At 40.6% G+C, this 23580-nt stretch overlaps 1 protein-coding gene and 1 long non-coding RNA gene across 8 annotated transcripts in view; both read left to right on the top strand.

Annotated features, from left to right (window-relative positions):
- LOC309623775 overlaps positions 1-7649 on the top strand; it is a 103380-nt gene extending 95731 nt beyond the window's left edge. For 4 of the 7 annotated variants that reach the window (XR_014241618.1, XR_014241621.1, XR_014241622.1 and 1 more), the window contains 3 exons: positions 2590-2806; positions 3548-3764; positions 4268-7649. This is a non-coding gene — a long non-coding RNA (uncharacterized lncRNA). The remainder of the gene's footprint in view (positions 1-2589; positions 2807-3547; positions 3765-4267) is intronic. The other 3 variants (XR_014241620.1, XR_014241617.1, XR_014241619.1) reach the window with 3 other exon arrangements.
- A 2864-nt stretch (positions 7650-10513) lies between these two features.
- LOC309623504 (uncharacterized protein) overlaps positions 10514-23580 on the top strand; it is a gene marked incomplete at its 5' end in the record, with an annotated part of 41818 nt that continues 28751 nt past the window's right edge. Inside the window, 2 exons of the mRNA XM_082380452.1 lie at positions 10514-10550; positions 15497-16097. Of these exons, the coding sequence (XP_082236578.1) occupies positions 10514-10550; positions 15497-16097 (638 nt within the window). The remainder of the gene's footprint in view (positions 10551-15496; positions 16098-23580) is intronic.

Raw genomic sequence — 23580 nt, 5'->3', positions numbered from 1 at the left:
AAGATGGTGCAAACTATGTATTTACTAACTGGAGAGAATTCAAGTCCCCGGAGCTGTTGTAGCTCAAAATTCTGTTTTTTGTTTTTTTGTTTTTTTTTTTCAAAATTCTGTTTTAAGTGGAGTCATTTTCTGTGCTTTCCTTTCATGCTGTCTGCAAAATGCCTGTTTCTGTCCTCCTTGAGATCCAGGTTTACAGCGCTCTCCTTTTTCTCATTCTGGGGTCTCTATGTTTGTGGCATCTCTGAGGGCCCATGTTCTGTTGAGGCTGAATTTGATACCTGGTGAGGGGGGCGGGGAAAGCAACTTCCAGATGGGTCAGCCTAGAAAAGGATCCCCCATTGTGTAGAAATTTAAAAACAGGCAAAATACCTGTCCTATCAGACACTATGATTTGCCCCCTCTGTCTGACGCAGCCGAGAGCTTCGTCATTTAATTCACACCTATCTACTGTGAAGGCCCAGCCAACAAGATCATTTTGGAGCCCTGAGTGGGTGCCCAGAATGGATGGGAGGGCTGAGGTAACCAGAACTCTGCCTTTTTTATGGACAGGTGTTAGGGCATCTTCTTTTCAAAGTGACACATTCCCAACCCATCCAACTCACGTAGAGGAACAAAACCACTGTCACCAGCCAAAGGGAGAAAAACATGGGGCTGCAGAGGAGAGGGATCTTGTGGGGACTCTTGTATTATTCATCCACGTGCAAGTATGAGCTCCAGATTTGATAAGACATGCAGTCTGATCAAAAGTCATGCAATTAATGATTTCTTTCAAAAATCAAAGAACTCTTTGATTCTTCATTTTAATGTAACTTTGACCTCTTTTCTTTCCATGTCATAAAAGAGGCCTTGACTAAGCTAAACATGCTCTCTCTCCGTGCCTGCAATGTATCAGAAAGCATCGTCAGTTACTTTCACAGGCAGTGGAGAACTCCTTAATTTTTCTCTGACGACAAGAGCTCCCTTTGAGCCTGGGCCAGAGGTGAGCAAGATTCTGATTCTGGAAAGATGTAGAAAAATGAAGTTCCTTTTGCCAGAGGTTCTGGGTGAGCATTGTTGATGTATGACTGTTAGCAGTCTTACCCTCCTTCCACCTATTCTTCCTTTTCTGCATGGTGGACTGTCCTTTAGTTTTGGGGGTACAGTATTGGGGGAGAAAAGGAAGGGGAGGCTAGAGGTAAGTAGGCTAGTGGCGGGGATTTTGTGCACGAATAGTTGAAGAAGGAAGTGTGGGAGCAAGTGCTGTGGTAAGACGGGAAAGGGAGAATTTAAAAAAAAAAATCTGTGATCCATAAATCCCCTTCAAAGACTCTAAGCAAAGTACTTAAATTATTTCACAATTACTTTTTGGTTACTACTCTGCAGTATAAAAAACAATAAGTTCACTTTTTATCGTATCCCTATGTCATTAGCATCATTTTAAAGACGTGTCTTAACGGCTGTATCGTGTACCATCCTTTATTTAACCAGCTCCCTTTTTTGGACAGTTAATTCAGTTATTTTGTTGTTTATAAATATATATATATGATGGATATTTTTGTTTGTAATTCTGATTATGTCATTTTGTCAGTCAGGATAACTGATGGTAGCTGTACTAACAAACAACCTAAAATCTCAGTGGCTTAGCAGGTGTTGACTGAAAAAAATGCACAACTAAAAGTTGAGAATCATCTTTTTTTTGGTGGACTTGCTGAGGACTTAAGCCCGGGAGGCAGTGTCAGATCGCTCTGAGAGATTGCACTGAAGAGGGAAGGGAGGAACCAGGACATATAGGAGTTTTGCAAAAACAAAACAAAACAAAACGTTAAACCCCAAAACAACCAGGTAGTCGGAACATCAAAAGATTACTGTTAATTAAAGAAAAACCAGACATCTCAAGTCAATGAATTTAGCATTTTTCTATGTACGGGAAGAGGCAGGAGTCTGGGCTCATTGGAATCCTTCCTTTGATGTGCATTTGAACTATCTAGAGCCAGCATCCTGCTTTTCTCCATCCTGAATCCCCTCCGGGTGCACCATCGGGGATGGCTGCCATGGCTGATGATGGCTTGATGGCTGCAACACTCTGTTGACTGATAGGGCAGGCGACATTCTTCATCCATACAGGTTCAAGTCTTCTTTCTTGCTCGATTTACTGGCTAGGGTTGGAGTGGGAGACTCTGTTCTTTGCAGATGTGAGGGACTCAGGGTCCTTCAACATTGTGGCGTCACCTTCCTCAGGTCCTCGGAGCCCCGGCGCTGGAAGAAGGGAGCTTGGAGAAGGCACGCACGCTCTTGGCCTCTTCTGCCCAGAGAGGACAGAGCCACTTCTGCGCATGGTCCACTGGTCAGGGCTCGTCCCAGGGCCCCACCCAGAGGCAAGGGGGCTGTCGAAGGGCATCTGGATGCAGCAAAGAGAAAGGGCCAATGGGTATTGATTAACAACTAGCCAAGGTCCTACCTACCTACCAATTCACTGTCAGGTCTTTAGAATACAAAGGGTTACATTCCTGCAATCCTCCTCTAATTCGAGACAATTCTCCATTCATATTCTCTTTTGCTTAGAGCAACCTTGAGCTGGGTCTTCCCAGGCTCTTCTTTCTACCCCTACAGGCTGTGGTCTCCTCGGAAGCTTTGGTGGGATGCAGGCAGCATCTGGGAGAAGGCGCCTCGGAACTCACGTGCCCGCGTTGCCCAGGACCCCAATTCCTTCCACCTCTCGGATGCTGCTTTCTTTTCCCAGGGACAGAGCCAAGCTGTAATTGACTCCTTGGGTATTTCAAAGTCCCTGATCCCAAGACTGAAGGATGACTCCCTGCTGTTGTGAAAGGTTACCAAATTATCAGGACCTCTGATTGGGAGGGACAGTGGGAAGAGGGGAGGTGGTGTCAGGGGAAAGGCACTGACATTTCAAACTCAGCTGGCGACTCCAGCCCTTGGTAATGGCTTTAGTAACTTCCCAGCTGATCCCTGTGATTGAGCATCAGGACCATTGAATGCTAATTGAGTTGAAAAGCTTCCCCCTCATGTGCTAAAACTCTCAGGCAGTAAAAGGCTTCTGACCATGTCTGGAGTTGCGTGCTGGGGACAATGTGGTGGGTTGCCTCTGTCTACGCTTAACTGCTGTTCGTCTTCCCGGCTTGACGGGGTAGGGTTGCTGTACATACACAGACTTTAAAATTATTTTTAAATTATTTTTTTAAACTGAAGAATGGTTGATTTACATTGTTGGTGGTTTCCGGTGTACAGCAAAGTGATTCAGTTATGCATACACACATACATACGTATACATACATACATATATATATATTCTTTTCCAGATTCTTTTTCATTATCGTTTATTGCAAGATATTGAGTAATATTGAGCACAGTAATACTGTGCTCTACAGTAGGACCCTGTTGTTCATCTATTTTACATATATCATATATCTGTGTGTCTCTGTTAATCCCACACTCCTAATTTATCCCTCCCCTCACCCTTTCCCCTTCGGTAACCGAAATTTTGTTTTCTGTGTCTGTGGGTCTATTTCTCAAACAGACTTTTTTTTTCTTTTTTTTTTTTTTTAAGCAGATTGCACCTTGCTGTGGCTGGATCAATACTCTGGAGTAAGCTGTTTGCCCTCAAAACTGCTGGGGCCGCAGCCATGGAGCTGCAGGATCCCAACGGGGTCCTGACGTCCATCTGCTCTGTTTTTTTCAGGTGCGCTGAATCGACAGTCCTGAGTTTTGAAGTTTTCCTGGAGGGGACGTGAGGGGATTTCTCCAGGATCGATGGAACTCCTTTTGTGGTGCTTCAGTGCTTCCACCATGAAGGACAGTGGGACGTCCCTATGCACGTCCCCCCGCCCCACCCCACTGTTTCCTTTACTCTCTCTCCTCCCACCCCCAATTCCCAGAAGAAGATCTAGGAATCAGGTCCAAACATAAGATCTTTGGAGAATCCTTGCGTGTGTTTTTTTAAATTTTTATTGGAGTATAGTTGATTTACAATGTTGTGTTAGTTCCGGGTGTACAGCAAAGTGAAGCAGTTATACATATACATATAATCCACTCTTTTTTAGACTCTTTTCCCATACAGGTCATTACAGAGTACTGAGTAGAGTTCCCTGTGCTATACAGTAGGTCCTGATTAGTCATCTAGTTTATAGGTAGTGTTGTGTATATGTCAATCCCAATCTCCCAATTTATCCCTCTCCCCTCCCCACTTTCCCCCCCTGGTAACCATAAGTTTGTTTTCTACACCTGTGACTCTATTTCGAATCCTTGTGTTTTACTCTCGTCCTGAAACTAGATAAAGCCTAGTCATCAATCAACAGGTGAGGAAGTAGAGCCAGGCATTGGTTGAGTGTTGATGTTTCTGGTACAAGCTGACTCTCCGCTCATCATCCCACACCTTCATCAGCCATCATCATGCTGTCTGTCACCTCCTCTTCTCTGAAGAAGGCCCGGGCCATCTTTTGAAAATACAAAGTCCAGCATTGAGACCCTCCCAACTGAGAGAGCAGGAAGGGCCAGGGCTGCTGAGGTGTGCTCCCTGAACCCCACTCAGGGGATCTGTGTTGTTCCCACCTGGGTGTATTGTGTGGACCCCCTAAAATTCCTCCAAACCTCTGCCTCTGCGCTTCCAGATTGCCCCTGAAAGAAATGAACAATAATCATAATACCCACCACGTACTGACCGCTGGTCTCTTGAGGGCTGCCTTGCCATTGGACAACATTTGTTGAGCTCCTACTGTTTGCCAGACAGCGGGTACATGCTTTATGTGTGTTTAGCCCTTCTGACAACACTGTGATTTAGGACCTGTTAATATGTCTATTTTGCTGAAATGGAAACTGAGGTTCAGAGTGGTTAAATAACAAGGAAAAGTCCATGTTTTTACCCCCTACACTAATATATATGTATATTTGTGTATATATATTCTATATATGTATATTTAACATATATATGATGTTGACTGAAAAAAATGCACAACCTCAAAGTTGAGAAATATGTTTTATTGGGTGGGCAAAACTGAGGACTTAAGCCTGGGACACAGCCTCTCAGCTCTCTCTGAGGGACTGATCCAAAAAGGAGAGGGAGGAGCCATCAACTATAGGAGTTTTTGCAACAAAGACCAGGTAATCGGAACATGGAAAGATTCCTGTTAATTAAAGAAAACCAGACATCTCGAGTTAATGAATTTTTAGTGTTTTTCTGTGTATGGGAAGATGCAAAAGTCTGGGCTCACTGAAATCCTTCCTTTGATATGCACCTCAGCTATGTGGGCCAGTATCCTGTGCTTTCTCATCCTGAGTTCCCTCGGGGTGCACCATCAGGGGAGGCTGTGGCAGTTGACTGCTAGATGGTGGGCATCCTGTTTCCATCCTGAGTTTCCTCAGGGTTCACTCTTGGGGCGGCTATAATGTGATGGCTTGATGGCTGCAACATCCTTTGTTTACTGATATGGCAGGCAACATTTTTTCATTGACAATTATATATATATACAATCGACACTGTTCGTGTTACATATATTATCTATTTTACGTACTACGCGTTTTTTAGAATCTTTGCAAAAAACCTTGCAAGGTAGGTGTTATTCTTTACATTTTGTGAAAAAGAAATTAAAGCCTCTAACAGGCTGAGAAATTTGTCAGGTCACTACATCACGATTAACAAGTCAGTGAACAAGATTTTGAATCCAAGTAATCCTTTTGTGAAAACAAAACCCCCCCAAAAACAAAGAAACTATGTTCTTTCCATGCTCCAAAATATATTTTGGTCAAGTGACTTAAGAAACTCTCCCTTAAGCTTGTCTAAAGCAGAAAATAAGACAACAGTGCTTGACTGGAAATTATCAAAAGGCAGGATCAAGCAGGAATAATGAAAGGGAGCCTGAGGTTTCGGGGGATGAACCCACTGGCTAAATAGGCCCCTGGAAACAGACCCACTTTTTTTTTTTTTTAATTCATTTGTATATTTGTTTATTGACTGTTTTCCTCCAATAGAATGTAATCTTTTTTTTTTTTTAACATCTTTATTGGAGTATAATTGCTTTACAATGGTGTTAGTTTCTGCTTTATAACAAAGTGAATCAGCTATACATATACATATATCCCCATATCTCCTCCCTCTTGCTAGCTCATGATTTAGGACCCACGCACAGGAGAATTCAGGCTGCATTAATAGAAAAATATGACTTGCAGCCCTGGAGATGTGGCTTCAGAGGAAATGATGACTTAATGCTTGTGATCTGTAAGAATGTTGGTGTTTTGGGTCAAGTAACCTATGCATTTTCTCAAGGGAGGTAGGTTTGGGGAAAAAAGGCAATAATTAAACTGAACATACCAACCAACAAGGAAAAAATAATTTAACTGTTACGATGACTCATTTAGTTGGCAGCTTCAGGTAATGAGGTGCTCTGGATTAATTTTCCTGAGAGCAGAAACATATCCCTTTAAATGATGAAGCATGTTATCTTCATCAATCTTTGAAGAAAATATTTCCAAGGTACATTTTATATTCTCTTTTGTCAGTAGTATTCTTGACAATTTTTAGGACTAGAGACATAGTTTTGTTTTTGTTTTTAAAGAGTTTAAAGAACGATTTGATCTTTGAAAATCATGTTACATCGTTGGTCCCCAGTGTTTTCATCTACAGTATGTGAACTTTGGGTTAGATGATCATCAAGGTTCCTTCCATCTCTAATATTCTCTAAGTAAAGGGCTCTTGTGCACAATAAAATTTAAAACATAAGAATCATCGAGGGGGCTTGTTAAAAATGCAGATTCTTAGGTATCATTGTTGGAGGTTCTGATTCAGTTGGTTTGAGTGAGGCAAGAGAACCTGTATCATAAATGGGTGCATACCCATGGCCATTTTGATGACCTCATTTTGAGAAACTGATTCTCTTTCCAGCCTCAGATAACAGATGTCATAACCATTTTTGGCCACCAGGGTACCGTTGCTGCCCTGCCCTCAGTGGTGTGAAGTTGTAAGGGGCTGACCAGACCCAGAGGCCTGTGCTTTGATAGTTTGCTTCTGATCCCATCCTCAGTATTAACTGTCACTTAGTTAATGTAGCTGCTGAGGAAAACCAGATAATCGAGCTTAAAATTAGGTGCCCTGCATTTGTACCTATGAGTCATTAAGTTTTCATCTCAGGCTGGGTAGGGGCGAGGGGAGGACTTCCATTTTCTCCTGTAGTCTAAAGTGCATAAATGAGCCACGGCTATCTTAGACCCTGTTTGGAGGTCTCTTACTCTTCGTTCGTGTTCTTTCTCATCCTCAGAGTCAAGTTTCTGGAAGGGCGACATCAGGAGAAGTGGCAGATTTCTGTGTAAATATGTTAACATTTCATAGTGAGGTTTGGGGTCAGGGCTGTCCCTGACTTCTCTTTTAAATTTCTTTATTTTTTAAACAGTTGTATTGATGTATAATTCACATGCCATACAATTGACTCTTTTGAAGTATATGCAATTCAGTGGTTTTTAGTAAAATCTGTGAATTTATAGAGTTGTATGCACCTATCATGTAATCTAATTTTTGAACATTTCCATCACCCTCCAAAAGAAACCTTGTGCCTATTTGGAATCACTCTCATTCCCACCCCCAGACCCATTCAACCGATAATTTACTTCTTACCTCTATAGATTTGCCTTTTGTAGACATTTCATATAAATGGGCTCATACCGTATGTGGTCTCTTGTGTCTAGCTTCTTTTATCTAGCGTAATGTTTTTGAGGTTATGCAGTAGCATGTATCATATTGCCAAAGAATATTCTATAGTATGGATATACTACATTTTATTTATCCATCCACCAATTAATGGACATTTGGTTTGTTTCCACGTTTTCGCCGCTCTGGCTGATGTGTGCATGTAGTTTTAATTTCACTTGGGTGGTTACCTAGGGGTAATTACCTGGGTCATATGATGAATCAGTGTTTCAAAGTAGCAGTTTCGAATTTGACAATTCCACCAGCAATGCATGAGGATTTCAGTTTCTCCGTATCCTTGCCAACGCTTGTTATTATTGGATACAAGTCCTTTACTGGATATATGATTTTCAAATATTTTTTCCTAGTTCATGGCACGTCTTTACTTTTTTAATGGTGTCTTTTGAAATGCATTATTTTTTATCTGAATGAAGCCCAGCTTATTTTTTTCTTTTATCAATATACTTTTTGGTGTCATAGCTAAGAAATCTTCGCCTGACCCAACATCAGTGTCTTGATGCTTACCTAAAATCTTGTAGGCTTTGTTCAATAGGAAGTGACCAGTGACACCTACTATTTAGTGCCTTGTTTAAACAGATGAAAGATGAATATGCACGTTGTGGCCTGAACCTACTCTAATGAAAGCTTGCCGACAGTTTTCCTAAGGTCGTGAAGGTGCCGCAGCCAGACTGGACTCCTCCATCACCATGCCATGGCCTTCTGAGCATCTCTTCCTCATCTTAGTGCCTGCCAGCAGCAGAGGAAGTAGAACATAGGTCTTTCATGTACCTTTTTGTACTATGAGGTAGCACTGTGCCCTCCTTACTTTTTCAGAGCCTTAGGTAGAGGACCCTACCCTGAGGTGCCACAGCTGGAGGAACACAGCCCTTCTCTTTCTATAGGTTTTAGAGTGAGATATCGGGACAGTAGCTCACTCTCAGGCAACGAAAAACCAAAGAAAAAACCACCCACTACCTTAGGGTTTTGTCCTAAGAATATGCTGGTTGCAGCCTCTGTAGGTAGACACCAGGCGTCCCTGAGAGCTTCTGATAGACTTGATACTTCTCCCCAATCCTGTTGTGTCTCTCCTGCTTTCCTAAAATACTAAGTAGTTTGTGTCCACTTTCAGTTCTGGATTTTTTCCACTGCGTTTAGACTGGGAGAAACGTTATCAAATCCCAGCTTCATGAATGCCTGATTATCACTTGTAACTTTTGTCTCTTGAGCCTAGAAGGCATCTCTTGTGTATAAATGACACTGGACGTTAATATGCACCCTAAACTTGAATACAGTGCACATCTAGTAACAGCTTGTATAAAACGTGTAACTCCCCGAAGTAGTCCTAACACCTTATAATTGAAAAAGTGAGTTATAATTGACCAAATGCTTTCACAAATAGGATCCCTTTTGATCCTCACATCTCTGTGGGGAATTACTGCTCCTTTTTTAAAAAAATAAATTAATTTTATATTTATTTATTTTTGGCTGCGTTGGGTCGTTGCTGCGCGTGGGCTTTCTCTAGTTGAGGCGGGCGGGGGCTACTCTTCTTGCGGTGCGCGGGCTTCTCATTGTGCTGGCTTCTCTTGTTGCGGAGCACGGGCTCTAGGCGCGCGGGCTTCCGTCGTTGTGGCACACAGGCTCAGTAGTTGTGGCGCATGGGCTCAGTGGCTCCGCGGCATGTGGGATCTTCCCGGACCAGGGCTCGAACCCGTGTCTCCTGCATTGGCAGGCGATTCCTAACCACTGTGCCACCAGGGAAGTCCCTACTGCTCCTTTTCTACGTATGAAGAAAACGTCTGGACTTCCCTGGTGGTATGGTGGTTAGGAATCGCCTGCCAATGCAGGAGACACGGGTTCGAGCCCTGGTCCGGGAAGATCCCACATGCCGCGGAGCCACTGAGCCCATGCGCCACAACTACTGAGCCTGCGCTCTAGAGCCCGCGAGCCACAACTACTGAGCCCACGTGCCTAGAGCCTGTGCTCTGCAACAAGAGAAGCCACTGCAATGAGAAGCCCGTGCACCGCAACGAGGAGTAGCCCCCGCCCGCCGCAACTAGAGAAAGCCCACGTGCAGCAACGATGACCCAACGCAGCCAAAAATAAAATATAAACAAAGAAACAAAAAAAGACTTGTCAGAAGTCATTTATCCCCAAATATAGGATTTCTAACACCAAATTTGATGCCTTGCATGTAGCATCATGCTTCCTCTCCAAAGTAATAAAACTGAATTTTTGTAATTTTAAGCATATTAGACATGCCATGTTATATTAGACCTATGGTTAATCTATAAGCAGTCATTTACATTTGGAATGAGATCTGTAGACAGCGATATATATTCACTTTTTAGGACTTATTTCCTTCTCCAGCTTCTATTTCTTGCTACAAAGTAAAACGTTTTGTTTCCTGTTAAAGGAGTTCTAGGCATTGTCAGTGGGTAAGGTTTGTGGTGGTAGCCAGAGTACAGAGATCCTGAACGTGGGGACATCCTTTTGCCATTAAATTTCTACTGTGCCCGAAGCTGGGTTGAATAGTTTTAGGCTGTTTGAGGTCCCAGGAAGACTCTTTGCCCACCCAGGGAGCAAAAGGCCCAGGAAAATTTCCATGTGATTTTAGCTGGACCCCATTTACTGGATGATTCATCCCTCCTTTCCTTAATTCCACGCCAGCTTTCTTCACCTAGGTTTTCTCCTTTTCCCGAGACCATTCTTATCGTGATCTCTTGTTTCACCACCTGTGGCTTAGGACCATATTTCTCCAAGTGTGGGCCCTTGAGCAGAAACATCAGTTTGTTAGAAATAGAAATTCGGAACCCACAAAATCTGCTTAGTCAGAAACTCGAGGGGATGGGGCCCAGCAGTCTGTCTTTGACACACCTTCCAGGTGATTCTGATGCATGCTCAAGTTTGAGAACCATTGGTGCAGTAGTTAATTTTTTTTTTTTTTTTTTTTTTTTTTAGCATTCCTTTAACCTTTCAAAGTGATTTATGAATTTCATCTGACTTACCACCCTTTAGGACAGCATTTTTCTCGCAGTGCTTTGTTTTTGGCCAAAATAAAGGGTTCCGTGGTCAGCTGGCATGGGAAAGACTACATTCTTATGTGTACTTACTCTGTGCCCCCCATACCCTACCCCCAAAGTAGGTAAGGATTCTGGGGTCAGTTGCCAGGTTTCAAATTTTAGCTCTATCATTTAGTAGCTACTATTACTGCCACCTACTTACCTTAGTGATCTTTGGGGAAGTTACTTTCCTCTCTGAGCCTTTACTGTCTAGCTTGTAAACTCATGGAATAAAATGGCAATTACTTCTGTAGAAAGTTGTGAAGACTAAACAAAGTCATGCACATACAGTGACTCAGGTGGTGTTTGGCACGTGGAGAGCTTCCTTGAATGTCGTGGATCATACTGGCTATGACCCTTGTCATTGCCAGGACTGTACTAAATAAATAAATAACTCTCCATCAGTTATCTCTGGCGCTTGGCATTTCACTGCTCATTTCTAAACCTGAACATTTGCCGTGTGCTCCATTTTTCAATATTATACAAATGAGACTAGTTTTCACTAATATCCCGAGATAAACTATATTTGAAATTTTGCTTATTTCTTCCTTTTGTTTTCTGCCACCAAGCCACTTTCCTATCTGGGGCAGAGTATTTCTTTTGATAGTGATTTAATATTTTAAGCCTTTGTTGAAGAATGTTGTCTAAGATGTGTCGAAAGTCTAAATCAACATTATTTCCTGCCTCAGTTTATTTACCACTTCAAAAAATTTCAGGTGTTTTATATCTATTTCTCTTTATAGATACAGAATCTACCTATAGATATAGAATTAATACGGATATCTATAGATTCTATAACTTTACGGTGTTTCTTCTATTAGGTTATTTTTACTTCAGTGTCTGAGTCTATTCTTAATTAAAAATTCCATCAACCTACCCCATACTTCCAACAAATCCACAATGAATCTTATTTTATTGGGTCTTCTCCAGAGCCTTTGTAGGAGCCAAATTTGGGGCTATTTGGATGATTCTATCTAACTTTGCCTACAGATTCATAGTCGTCCTCAAGAGCATCCAGAACTCTGGTTGGATACCATTCCATCCTGGTGATTTATTTCACTTTTGTCAGTTAGGACGAGTACAACCCTTGCATTTTTCTTTCTTTACTTTAGCACAGTTGGACTGCTTCATAACAACATTTGTATCCAAATATCCTCTTCAGTAAAATATATCAGAATTTTGATTTATTCTCTTTTCTATCTTTTATTCATCCATGTACTCATGTTTGTAAGTCCAGCTGATTCTTGGCTGGCTTTCTACCAATAATAAAAGAAAAAAACAACAACCAGAAAGTCCTTAAATTTTTTTTTTTTTTTTTAGCATTCCTTTAACTCTACAAAGCGATTTGTGAATTTCATCTGTCTTACCATCCTTTAGGACAACATTTTTCTCACAGACTTTTGTTTTTGGCCAAAATAAAGGGTTCCGTGGTGAGCTGGCATCGGAAAGACTACACTCTTACGCGTACTTACTCTGTGCCCCCCATACCCTACCCCCAAAGTAGGTTAGTGATTCATAATTCACAGTGGCATTTTGAAAGATTCTGAGATGTACTGCATAAAGAATCTAATAGATTAACTTTGACCTATTCACCCCCTCCCCCCCCCCCCCCCCCCGCATAAACACCTATCATCATCCCATGGGCTAATGTTGGATAGGACACCTCTGTGACCTTTTGGTTTAGGAGTTTCCTTATTCTCTTTTGGTCAGTCTTTGTGTGTTTAGATGTACTTCTCTTTTTGTCTTTGCTTATTTATTTCATTGCTAGTTAGACTTGCTGGGTCTGTTTTCCTTTTGCATTCTCAATATTCATTTGAAAATTTTGTACTTGAACTTTCTGTAACACATCTTTGAAACGATTCCTTTCCTCTTTCTGTCATCTGGTCTCTGAGTGATTGTCTTTTTGTTTTCATGTTTCTTTAGAGTGTTAGCCCTGGATTGGGTCAGATAACTTATGGGGAGTACTTACAATGAGTTTTAGGTCTTGTACTTGTGAATATTTCTTTTTTCCATTTATGCTTTTCCCATACTTATTTTTTTGATAGGCTTCTGTGACCCAAGTTGAAATTTTATAATAATTTACTTTGAACAACAGAATAATTTTTGTTATCTTTCTGTATTCTATATTGAAATGGTTATTTTCATACTTTTAATAAGAATGCTACTTTGGTACTACTGGTGGTTATAATGGTTTCAGCGGTTTTTTTAATTTACTTAATAGTTGATGTAAGATTTTTAAGCTTCATTGCTTGTGATAGGGAATTAGCAACTAAAATGGTATGTTAACATTTATATTTTCCAGTGAACCTACTCAGAAATTCACTTTTCCTTCACAGAATTTGGAACAGAACTTCATATTGCCTTGCAGTGCTTACTGCATACAAGCTATGCTCTTGTTTCTGCTTGCAGGCTCTTGCCAGGTGGTGTCATTTTGTCAATGACACCCATTCCTACCACTGCATTTGAAGTTGCAGACCTCCTTCCCCACACTACCTGTTCCCCTCTCTACTTCATTTTTGCCTTTTGTGTTGATCAATATGTAACAAACTATGCATTTTATTTATTCATTGTGTTTGTTCTCCTTTAATACAAGGTGACCTCCCTGAGGGCAAGTGTTTTCATCTGTTTGGTCACTGCTTTACCTCTACTGTCTAGAACAGTGTGACACATTATGGGTGCAGAGTAAGTTTTTTATTGAAGTACAGTTGATTTACAATGTTAATTTCTGCTGTACAGCAAAGAGACTCAGTTACATATATATGCATTCTTTCTCATACTTTTCCATTATGGTTTATCACAGGATATTGAATTTAGTTCCCTGTGCTGTATAGTAGGACCTTGTTGTTTATCCATCCTATATATAATAGTTTGCGTCTGCTAACCCCAAACTCTCAATCCATCTGTCCCCCACTGAATTCTTGATTTAAAAAAAAATTTAATCTCAGGAGATGTAGAAAATGCATTCCATAACATTCAGTATCTATTCATGATACAAAATGAACAGACTATCATTAGAAGGTATAAGTATTCAGCAGATGTGATATTTAATGGTGAAACACTGAAAACATTCTTTTTAAATATTGGAAACAAGATAAGACGCCTTTCACCAACAAGATAAGATAATCCTTCTTTGCAGCATTATATAGGAAGTCTTACACAGGAAGAAAAAGAAGAATTCTTAGCATTGGAGAAGAAGAAACTGCTATCACTAGTCATTGAGGATATCTTGTCCCTGTAGAAAAACCAAAAGAATCTACAGATGAAGTATTCGAATGAATAAAAGTGGTTAGCAAGTATACTGCAAACAAAATCAATATACAAAATCAATTGCATTTCTGTACTCTGCTACAACTATTTAGAAAAGGCAATGAGATACCATTTATAATATTATCACAATTATAAAGTACCTAGGAATAACTCTAGCAAGAATAGGCAACAACTATATGGAGAAAATTATAGAACAAAGACACTTAAGAAAAACTAAAGGAATGGAGAAATAAATCTTATTTCAATAGAAAATTTCAATCCACAGAAGATGTGATTCTCCCCAAATTGTTTTAGAGGTTTTATGAAGCTAAAATGAATTTCCTTCACCTCCCTCCCCCACATAGAACATGCGAGCTGATTCTTAGCAGCAAATGGAAGAGTGAATTGGGGATTTTTGACCTACTAGATATTAAGACTCGCTATTATAAAACTCTACCGATTAAGACAGTATGGTACTGAGCAGAAATAAAAATAGATGATTGGAAGAGATTAGAGAAGCCAGGCGCACAGCCGTACATTTATGGTAAAGGGGAATATATAAATATATATGTATATGTTTTGGGGTCAACCTTTAAGTTCTCTTAGCAAATTATAGTTATACATTGCAGTGTTATCAACTAGTCACCAGGCCATACATTAGAACCTCAGAACTTATTCATCTTATAGCTTAAAGTTTGTAGACTTTATTTTTTTAGAGCAGTTTTATGTTCACAACAACATTGAGTGAAAGGTACGGGGATTTCCCACGTACCCCCTGTTCCCACATATGTATAGCCTCCACCATTATCAACTACTCAGCAGAGAAGTATATTTGTTACAATTGATGAATCTACATTTACACTTCATTAGCACCCAAAGTCCATAGTTTACATTAGGATTCACGCTTGGTGTTGTATGTTCTATGGGTTTTGACTAATGACATTATCCACCATTATGGTATCACTTAGTTGGAATCAAAGAGTATGTAGCCTTTCAGATTGGCTTCTTTCACTTAGTAATAAGCGTTTAAAGTTCTTGCATATCTTTTCATGGGTTGATGGCTTATTTCTTTTTAGTGCTGAATAATATTCCATTATCTGGATGCACCAGTTTGTTTACCCATTCATCTACCGAAGGGCATCTTGGTGGCTTCCAAGTTTTGGCAATTATGAATAAAGCTGCTATGAAACATCTGTGTCCAGGTTTTTGATGTGGACACAAGTTTTCAACTCCTTTGTGTAAATACCAAGGAGTCCGATTGCTGGATCGTATAGTAAGAGTATGTTTAGTTTTGTAAGACACTGCCAAACTCTCTTCCAGAATGGCTGTACTATTTTGCATTCCCACCAGCAATGAATGAGCGTTCCTATTACTTCACATTCTTGCAAGTATTTGGGGCTGTCAGTGTTTGGATTTTCATTTTTCTAATAGGTAGGAGCATTGTCTTTAATTGGCGGGGGGGGGGGGAATAAAGGAAGTAACTCAGATATTCATTAATATCAATAGAATGATCTTGATTAAGCATGGTCAGTCCCTGAACTAGTGTCCTCCCGGACTGGGGAGTGCAGCGCGGGGCGGGGACTCGCAGAGAGGAGAACAGCGCATCAACCCCAGCGAGAGGCGCGCAGGTCTCGGGATGCGGAAGGCGGGCCGGCGCCGCGCTCCTCTCCGCCCCCGCGAGCGAGACGGTCACGTGCAGCGGAGGAGCTGACCTCCGCGGGCGGGCCTGGGAGGGGCGCCGCGCAGGTGGTTCAGGGTCGCCCGAGGCTAGGCGCGAGGCGGGCACTTGCGCAGCGCGGGGCGGAGTGCGAGCCGGGGCCGGAACCGCCGCGGGTGGGGAAGGGCGGGGAGGAGCCTGGGAGCGTGCCGGCCGCCGCAGGGGGAGGGGCGGGGCGGAGCCGCGGCGCGCGCGCCCGTCGGAGGGGGAGGGACAGAGCAGCCATTGGGCGCGCTCAGTGTGGCCGCTGCGAGCGTGGGGCGAGCGTGGACCGCGGCGCGGCAGTGCGACTCCTTCCCGGCCCTTCTCCCCTCCCCAGGCGAGGGCACCGTGTGGCGGCGGCGGGGCCAGCGAGGCCGGAGGAGGCGGCTGTGCCCGGGCATGGTGGTCTGGGGCAACGCGGAAGGTGAGCGACCCCCGGGCCGGCGGCGGGGGTGGGGGCGGGGTGGGACTGGCCTCGCGTCGCCGGGCGGCGGCCCAAGCGCGGGCGGCCTGAGGCGGGGCGGGGGCGGCGCGCCGGCCCGGCCCCCGCGGCTCTTGGTCTCGCGGCCTGGGCGGCCCGCGAGGAAAAAAAAAAAAAAAAAGAACTTAAAAATTGAGAGTTGCATATATAATAAAATGGCATGAAACTATACACAAGCATTGTCCCAAAACCAGTTTGCTGGTTTTGATACTGTAATATAGTTAGGTAAGATGTAACCATTGGAGGAAACTGGATGAAGCATACATAGGACTTCTCTGTACTATTTTTGCAACTTCTTTTTTACCTCTGATTTTTTCAAAATGAAAAAAAAAGTCAACAATTTTAGTGCTGTTTTCTTGTAGATGAAATAGTGTCCCGCCATGAAAGCAATGAATTACTGATAAAAACCGAGGGCTACATCTCAAAAACATCATATTGAATAAAAAAGCAAATAGCATAAAAAGATATAGTATAAAGCTCAGAACATACAACCTAAACAATATGTTATTTAGAGATACAGCTATGAGAAAATTAACAAGAAAAGCAAGTGAATGATAAGACACAAACTTGAAGATAATGTTTATCTCAAAGGACTAACGGAGGGTATGTGACCAAGAAAAGGGATTCAGGGTCCTCAAAGGTGATTGTAATGTTCTTTTCCTTAAATTTTTATTAATCACTATTTTATAACAACTCTGAAGTCTTAAAAATGTATAAACCTGATCTTTAGCATTTAATAATCACCTTTATTGAAAAGAGTAAAATTAAGTGAAAGGTGAATAAAATTCAACAACATTAAACATGTTTGATAGAGCATATAATTATAAGAGCATCTAAGAGAAGATTGGGTTCTAGTTTAAATTCTGGTCTGACTAATTTGGGGTTAGTAGGTTTTGGTCAGTGGTTTTTGAAGGGCGGTCCCTGGGCCAGCAGCATTAGTACCACTTAGATATTTGTTAGAAACGTAAATTCTCAGACCTTCCCCCAGACCTACGCTCTTGGGGAAGGGCCCAGCACTCTCTATTTTAACACAAACCCTCCAGGAGGTTCTGATGTGCACAGACTTTTGAGAGTCACCAGGAAGTTCAACTTTCTCACCCATAAAATTAGAAGATAAAACTAGATCAGTATTTCCCAAAGTGTGGTATATGTAGTACTGATCATGTGCAAGATGTTTTTAAGTGATAGACACATCACCATTTAAAATTTTATTTATTGTAATGTTTGTTAGACTAGTACAGATAGCTTACCAAACCCATAAGTTCACTGATGTTGTGTCATACATTGCTAAGTTAAAAAAAAAAAAGGAAAGGAATCAACTTAATGTAAATATAAATAATAAGGCAAAATAGTAAGGTATGTATAGCAGAAAGTAACACAGCATTGTACATCAACTATACTCCAATAAAAATTTTAAAAGTAAGGTGATATGAGAATATCACAAAATTCCTGGGGTTAGTTCTTAGATATTAAAGTTTCAGTAGTCCTGAAGAGGATCAGTCTTGAAAATATTTTCCATTCTAAAATTCTGAGACTTCATATGCTTGCTTTTCTTACAGATCTGCCTCCTTAATTTTGCTTTTTAAAATTCAAGCTAATACGTTAAAAATTTAGTCCACACAGCTTGTGTTGGGAGAGGAATGGCCTGTTAATGTGCTTTTGTATTGGGGGATACTTATCTGAGATTGAAAATTTAACCGTAGTTAATGGAAAGTGTGGATAATTCACATGCGAATCATTAAAATTAAATATATTAAGGAGAAATCTGTTTTGAAAACATAATTTAATTTTAGAAGCACTTTCTTTCACTACGTGTAGTATTTATAGTGGAATAGGCAGATGGTTTTATGTAAGGAAATGAAATGAGGTTTGTGGACAGTAAGAAACATATTTTGATAATTAGGGATTTAGACTTTGAAAAGTCTATACAAGTTATAAACAGCTACAACATGACCGGCCCTTTTGTTAAAAAGTAAATTGATTTATTTATTTATTTATTTTTGGCTGCGTTGGGTCTTTGTTGCCGTGTGTGGGCTTTCTCTAGTTGCGGCGAGCGGGGACTACTCTTCATTGCGGTGCGTGGGCTCTAGGCGCGCGGGCTTCAGTAGTTGTGGCACTTGGGCTCAGTAGTTGTGGCTCGTGGGCTTAGTTGCTCCGCAGCATGTGAGATCTTCCTGGACCAGGGCTCGAACCCGTGTCCCCTGCATTGGCAAGTGGATTCTATACCACTGCGCCACCAGGAAAGCCCCTGACTGGCCTTTTTAACTGGCATTATAAATAGCTTTTTTGCGATGTAGTTCACATACAGTTCACCCACTTAAAGTGTACAATTCAGAGGTTGTGTATAGCCAGAGAGTTGTGCAGCCATCACCGTGCACAATTCTAGAACATTTCATTACCCCAGAAAGCAACCCTATATCCATTAGCAATTATTCTCCATTCCCTCTACACTCTCAACCCTAGGCAACCACTTATCTACATCTTATTTCTATGGATTTGCCTATCCTGGGCATTTCATATAAATAGAATTTATATTTCATATAAACATAATGATATGTAGCCTCTTGTGACTGGCTTCCTTAATATAATATGTTCAAGGTTCATCCGTATTGTAGCATGTATCAGTACTTTATTCCTTCTTATTGCTGAATAATATTCTGTTCTATTGATATTATATGTCACTTGATGGACATTTGGGTTGTTTGCACTTCTTGTCTTTTATGAATAATGTTGCATGTATGAACATTCATGTACAAGGGTCTGTGTGAAAGTATGTTTTAATTTCTGTTTTATACCTCGGAGTGGGATTTCTGGGTCAGATGATGACTGTGTTTAACATTGTAAGGAACTGACTGGATCTAAAATGCATTCTCATTCAAAGCAAAATTACAAGTTTGCTGAAAACTTAAATACATTTCTGTTCTAATTTATAATAAGGTACCAATTTTGTTTGTCAATGGTTTTATTACAGAATATCTCTCTAAAATGATATTTGGCAAAAATCATCATTAAAATACATGTTTTTGAAAACAGCAGCTTACAAACGGCTGTTCTACATCACAATTTATCATCATTTATCAAAATTGTCACATCTTCTGTGACATGGTTCTTTCTCTGCATATTTTATCGCTGCCTGTGTCGTTTAGCCATTTAGGGGAAGAAAATGTCATGGAATCTGCTTCCTGAGCTGATGATTGAATTCAGATTGTTTTGGTTGACTTTTACAAATAAATTACATGTTAAGAAACTGATGGTAGTTTTTTTTCTAAAATTCTCGTTTCAGCAGTAATAAAAAACATACTTCTAAAATAAAAACATAACATTTTGTAGTCTAGCTGCATCTGACACTTGATATTTTGCTGTGTGGCCCTATTAATATTTTGAAGTTATAAGGAGAGATACTATTTTGTGTAATGAGAATTTATGTTCAGTAAATTGTTAATATTTGACTTTGTCTTACTTTCTTCTAATGCTTTCCTAAAGGCTTATGTACTAAATTACCTACCTTTAGATTTCTTTTTAGGAAAGGTGTTCAAGATATTTCTTTTTCATACCTACTTGTGAAATGAGGTTTTTAGCACCTCCTTGTTATGAAGGAATATTTCTGAAAAAAATAAGATAAACAGCTAAATGCAGTGAATAACTGAAGTAATAGAGAAGTGGTAGTATAGAAAAAAGATGCTCCTCAGGGAAGAGAAAGAAAAAATACCAGTTGGACTTGAATGGATAAGATTTATTTAAAGCCTTTCATTGCTGCATGAAGGATAAACAAAAAGAGTAGTAAGGCAGCATGAGGCAATCAGTGTCCTTGTAAAGAAGACAAGAAATATCCTTAATCTCTGAATCTATAACTATATGATTCTACACGTAGATCAGCTAAAATCATCCTTTGTTTTATTTCTAGTAGGGATAAGCTATTCTATGCACAATATTGTAATGGGTGTTTGTAGTGAAGACTTGAAGCATTTGGATCATTTGGGAAGTAGACTCAGACAGGGTTTAGTGTGTAGAATACTTGTAAGCATGTGCCCTTGGGAACAACATAGTGGGAGGGAGGCAGAGGCGTCAGGATTGGGCAGAAGCTTACGTCAAAGTGTCTCCTTGGCCAGCCTTCCAAGAGAGGTTTGTTGATAGCTTGGATGTGGGGTATGACAGAAAGAGGTGTCAGGATGATTTCAAGGATTTCAGCCTAACTAACTAGAAGGACGAAGTTGTCATCAACTTCATCCTTTGAAAGGAGGTTTGGTGGAGAAGATCTGGAGTTAGTTGGGCCTGTTAAACGTTCGAGATCTGTAAAACATCTATTGGCAGAGGATGAGTTGGTGAGTCCATATGTGAAACTGGAGCCCAGGAAAGAAGTCTGCAGTATATATAAATATGGGGGTGGTCAGCATAGGATAGATGCTAATTAGACCAGGAGACTAGCTGAGACCACCAAGTGAGCATGTGTAGACTGACTTGAGGATGAGACAGGGCTGAGTCCTGGGACACTTCAGCGCTTAGAAATTGGGGCAAATAGGGGAAACCAGCGGAGGAGACTGGGATGGAGCCCCAGGACCCAGCACACTGCTTAACAGCAGTGGGTAGTAGATGTTTATTTAGTGGATAAATGTCCAAAGGGGAGGGAAAATAACATGGGACAGTGATGAATTTTATTTCTCCAGGTAGAATAAATTAAAAGGTGAAAAATAGGATCAACTGTTATCTATCTCCTCGGTGAATGGGTGGGGAGTGAGTCATGGAAATTAGAATAAAAATAGATGTGTTCTTTTCTATAAAAATAGATGTGTATACCTATAAAATAAGAACCGTTCCTTTTAATAAACTGAAGTATTTTTAATGCAGTTACTTTCTTTTAATCTTTATGGTACCTATTGTGCTTGTGTGGCTAATTCTTCGAGAAACTGTATAAAAATGTCCCTTGTGTATAGAGATGAATCCAGTTCTTCAGATTGATTATTTCTATTGTTTGTGAATATGCTTTAAAGTAGCACATTAAGTAGTTGAAACTCATTTGAGAAATTATCCTATGTTTGTATCTCTCTTCTTTGTAGTAAATGACAGAAGAATTTCATTTATATATTTGCTTCCATATATTTGATAATTTACAGTAGAATTTTCAGTGTTCTTCATGGTTAAAATTGGTACTAAAGGTGATTTGGAAATTGTGTTGAGCATGTATCTTGCTAAACTATAGAAGACAGACATTTTGTTCAAGGATTTTATATTCTAGGTGAAAAAGTTAAAACATTTATGGAAAGGTACATAAACAATTTTCTTGGGAAAATATACAGTTATGTCATTGAAACTCTGAGTCCTGTCTTACACTGAGCGGGACATGTATTAAAGAATAGACTGAAAGTAGAAATATCTGTAAACTTGAATTTTGACAGAATGAAAGAAGAATACAAAAATCAAGCTCACAAACTCAGCTGCCTTGATGTGGATGAAGCTTCTGTAAACAGACAGCTACTGTCCTTGAATAATAGTTCACATATCCTTTAAAGTGAATTAAGCTTTGGTTGTATTGGACCTGACCTGTCGGTGAGAAGGAGATGGCTGAGTCCAGGGAGGCGTGTGAGCTTTCTCAAGACAGACTGGAGTCGCTGGTGACTGAGACAAGTAGTGAAACGTTATTTCAAGGGTTGAAATGTGAATAGGAACCAGTGATTTAACAATGCTCATCTCTAACTTTAAGCCTTTTCTTGAGCCAGAAACCTTGGTTTTTTATGAGAGTTTGAGATTCCCTGAAGATACAACCTAGGTTGGACAGTTACCCGGATCTATTATATATTTAAGCTCAGGAAAGTTACGTGAACTGTGTTACTGCTTCTTGTTTTTGTGAATTTTTGGTCCAGGCTTTCAGAAAGACCTGAGCTGAACTCTAGGACAAAGCTTGTGGTGACCACCATTGCTGTTTCAAGCCACTGTCCTCTGTGTTTCTTTCTGTCATTCAGGAATTTTGTTGTCATAGCTCCTCTATTACTGACGTGTGTGCGTGTGTGTGTGTGTGTGTGTGTGTGTGTGTGTGTGTGTGTGTGTGTAGGGGGTGTCCTTCATTTGTAAATTCTGTAATCTTTGGACCTTGGATGGAGATGGTAAATACAGAAGTCTTAGAATAGAATTGGTCCCAAAGTATTTTGAGAGAAAACGCAAAGCATATTAAAACTTACATTTTCAATTAAAGCATAGGGAAACCATTCACAAAAAGGGTGCAGAAGTTGATGCTGTTGTTTATTGTGTTATATGCTGGTTATAGACCTTCATTTTACGGTTATTTCTCTGAAATGCAGTAAAAAAACCCAAAAAACAGAAAACAATGCCTGGCACCATAGCAGCCCGTATGAAATGAGGCATATGCTGTTTCTAAGACTCACAGCATGTTTTTCTGATACTGTGTTTGCCCATAAACATGTTGATGGTAGGTGCTGTCTGTGGCAGGGGCGGTTTTCCTATGGAAATCCTCTCTTGAACGTACTGGTTTCTGATTCCCCTTGAGGAAGAATGAAGCTCCTTTTTGCTTCCTTAGCAAATTTGATACTTCAAGTATTAATAACATAGCCAGTGGTTGATATGTATCTTGATGACTTACAGGTCATCATGATGGCTGCTCTGTCATAAGTTGCTGTGGTTTCAGAGTATGTTAGAACTCTACGCAGCGTTTTGAGGTGGGAGGGAGCTGAGGTGTAATGAAAGAGAAATTCCCTGCACAGCAGTGGTGATGCCTTAATGATAAAATCATCTTGCTCGGTCTCAAAATCCCTGGGTCTGCCAGCAACAGCATTAGATGTGAAGTCTGACCTGGGCTTCCATTTTGATTTTGCCATTAAAAGCGTTATGACTTTGCCCTCAGCACTTCTGCGAGTCTAGAGGAATGTTAATTACTAAATGAAAACAAATTTATGAGATCCTTTTGATGGAGTAGAGTGTAATATCTGCTGAGTGCCCCAATATACATTCAGCCCTCTAGAGGAGAAGACTTATAAGTGGTAAAGAGTAGGCTGCTTTTGGAGAAGGAAGCGTGAGGTGAGATGGCAAATTTGGGAATACGTTTTCTAAGGAAGGCCTTGGAGGAGGCCATCATTCTGTAAACCTGAACTTGAGATACAGCAGTGTCCGTTTTGGGGATAGGAGGTCTCTGGGGCATTTATGATTGGGAGTGTGTGAAAATACTGATTCAGAGCCACGAGACCCTGTGACATTGGCTGCATCTAACCCAGGTCTTTCTCATTTAGGGCCCCAGACTAGGGAAGCTACAGTTATCTTCTGAAAGATAGTAAAAAAGATGATCTTGCTGCTCTGAAAGTGAAAGAATCCAAATTTTGGTGAAGAAATGTTTTAGGGACAGGATTGCCCCCATGTTTTTAATATCACTCTTGACTGATTTATTTCGCTTCTTATTTGGGGAAAAGTACATGGAAGTTCA

This window comes from Balaenoptera borealis (assembly GCF_965194805.1).
Source record: "Balaenoptera borealis genome assembly, chromosome: 2".
NCBI lineage: Eukaryota > Metazoa > Chordata > Mammalia > Artiodactyla > Balaenopteridae > Balaenoptera > Balaenoptera borealis.
The sequence above is the reverse complement of the archived record's forward strand: the minus strand, read 5'-3'. Positions and strand labels throughout refer to the sequence as shown.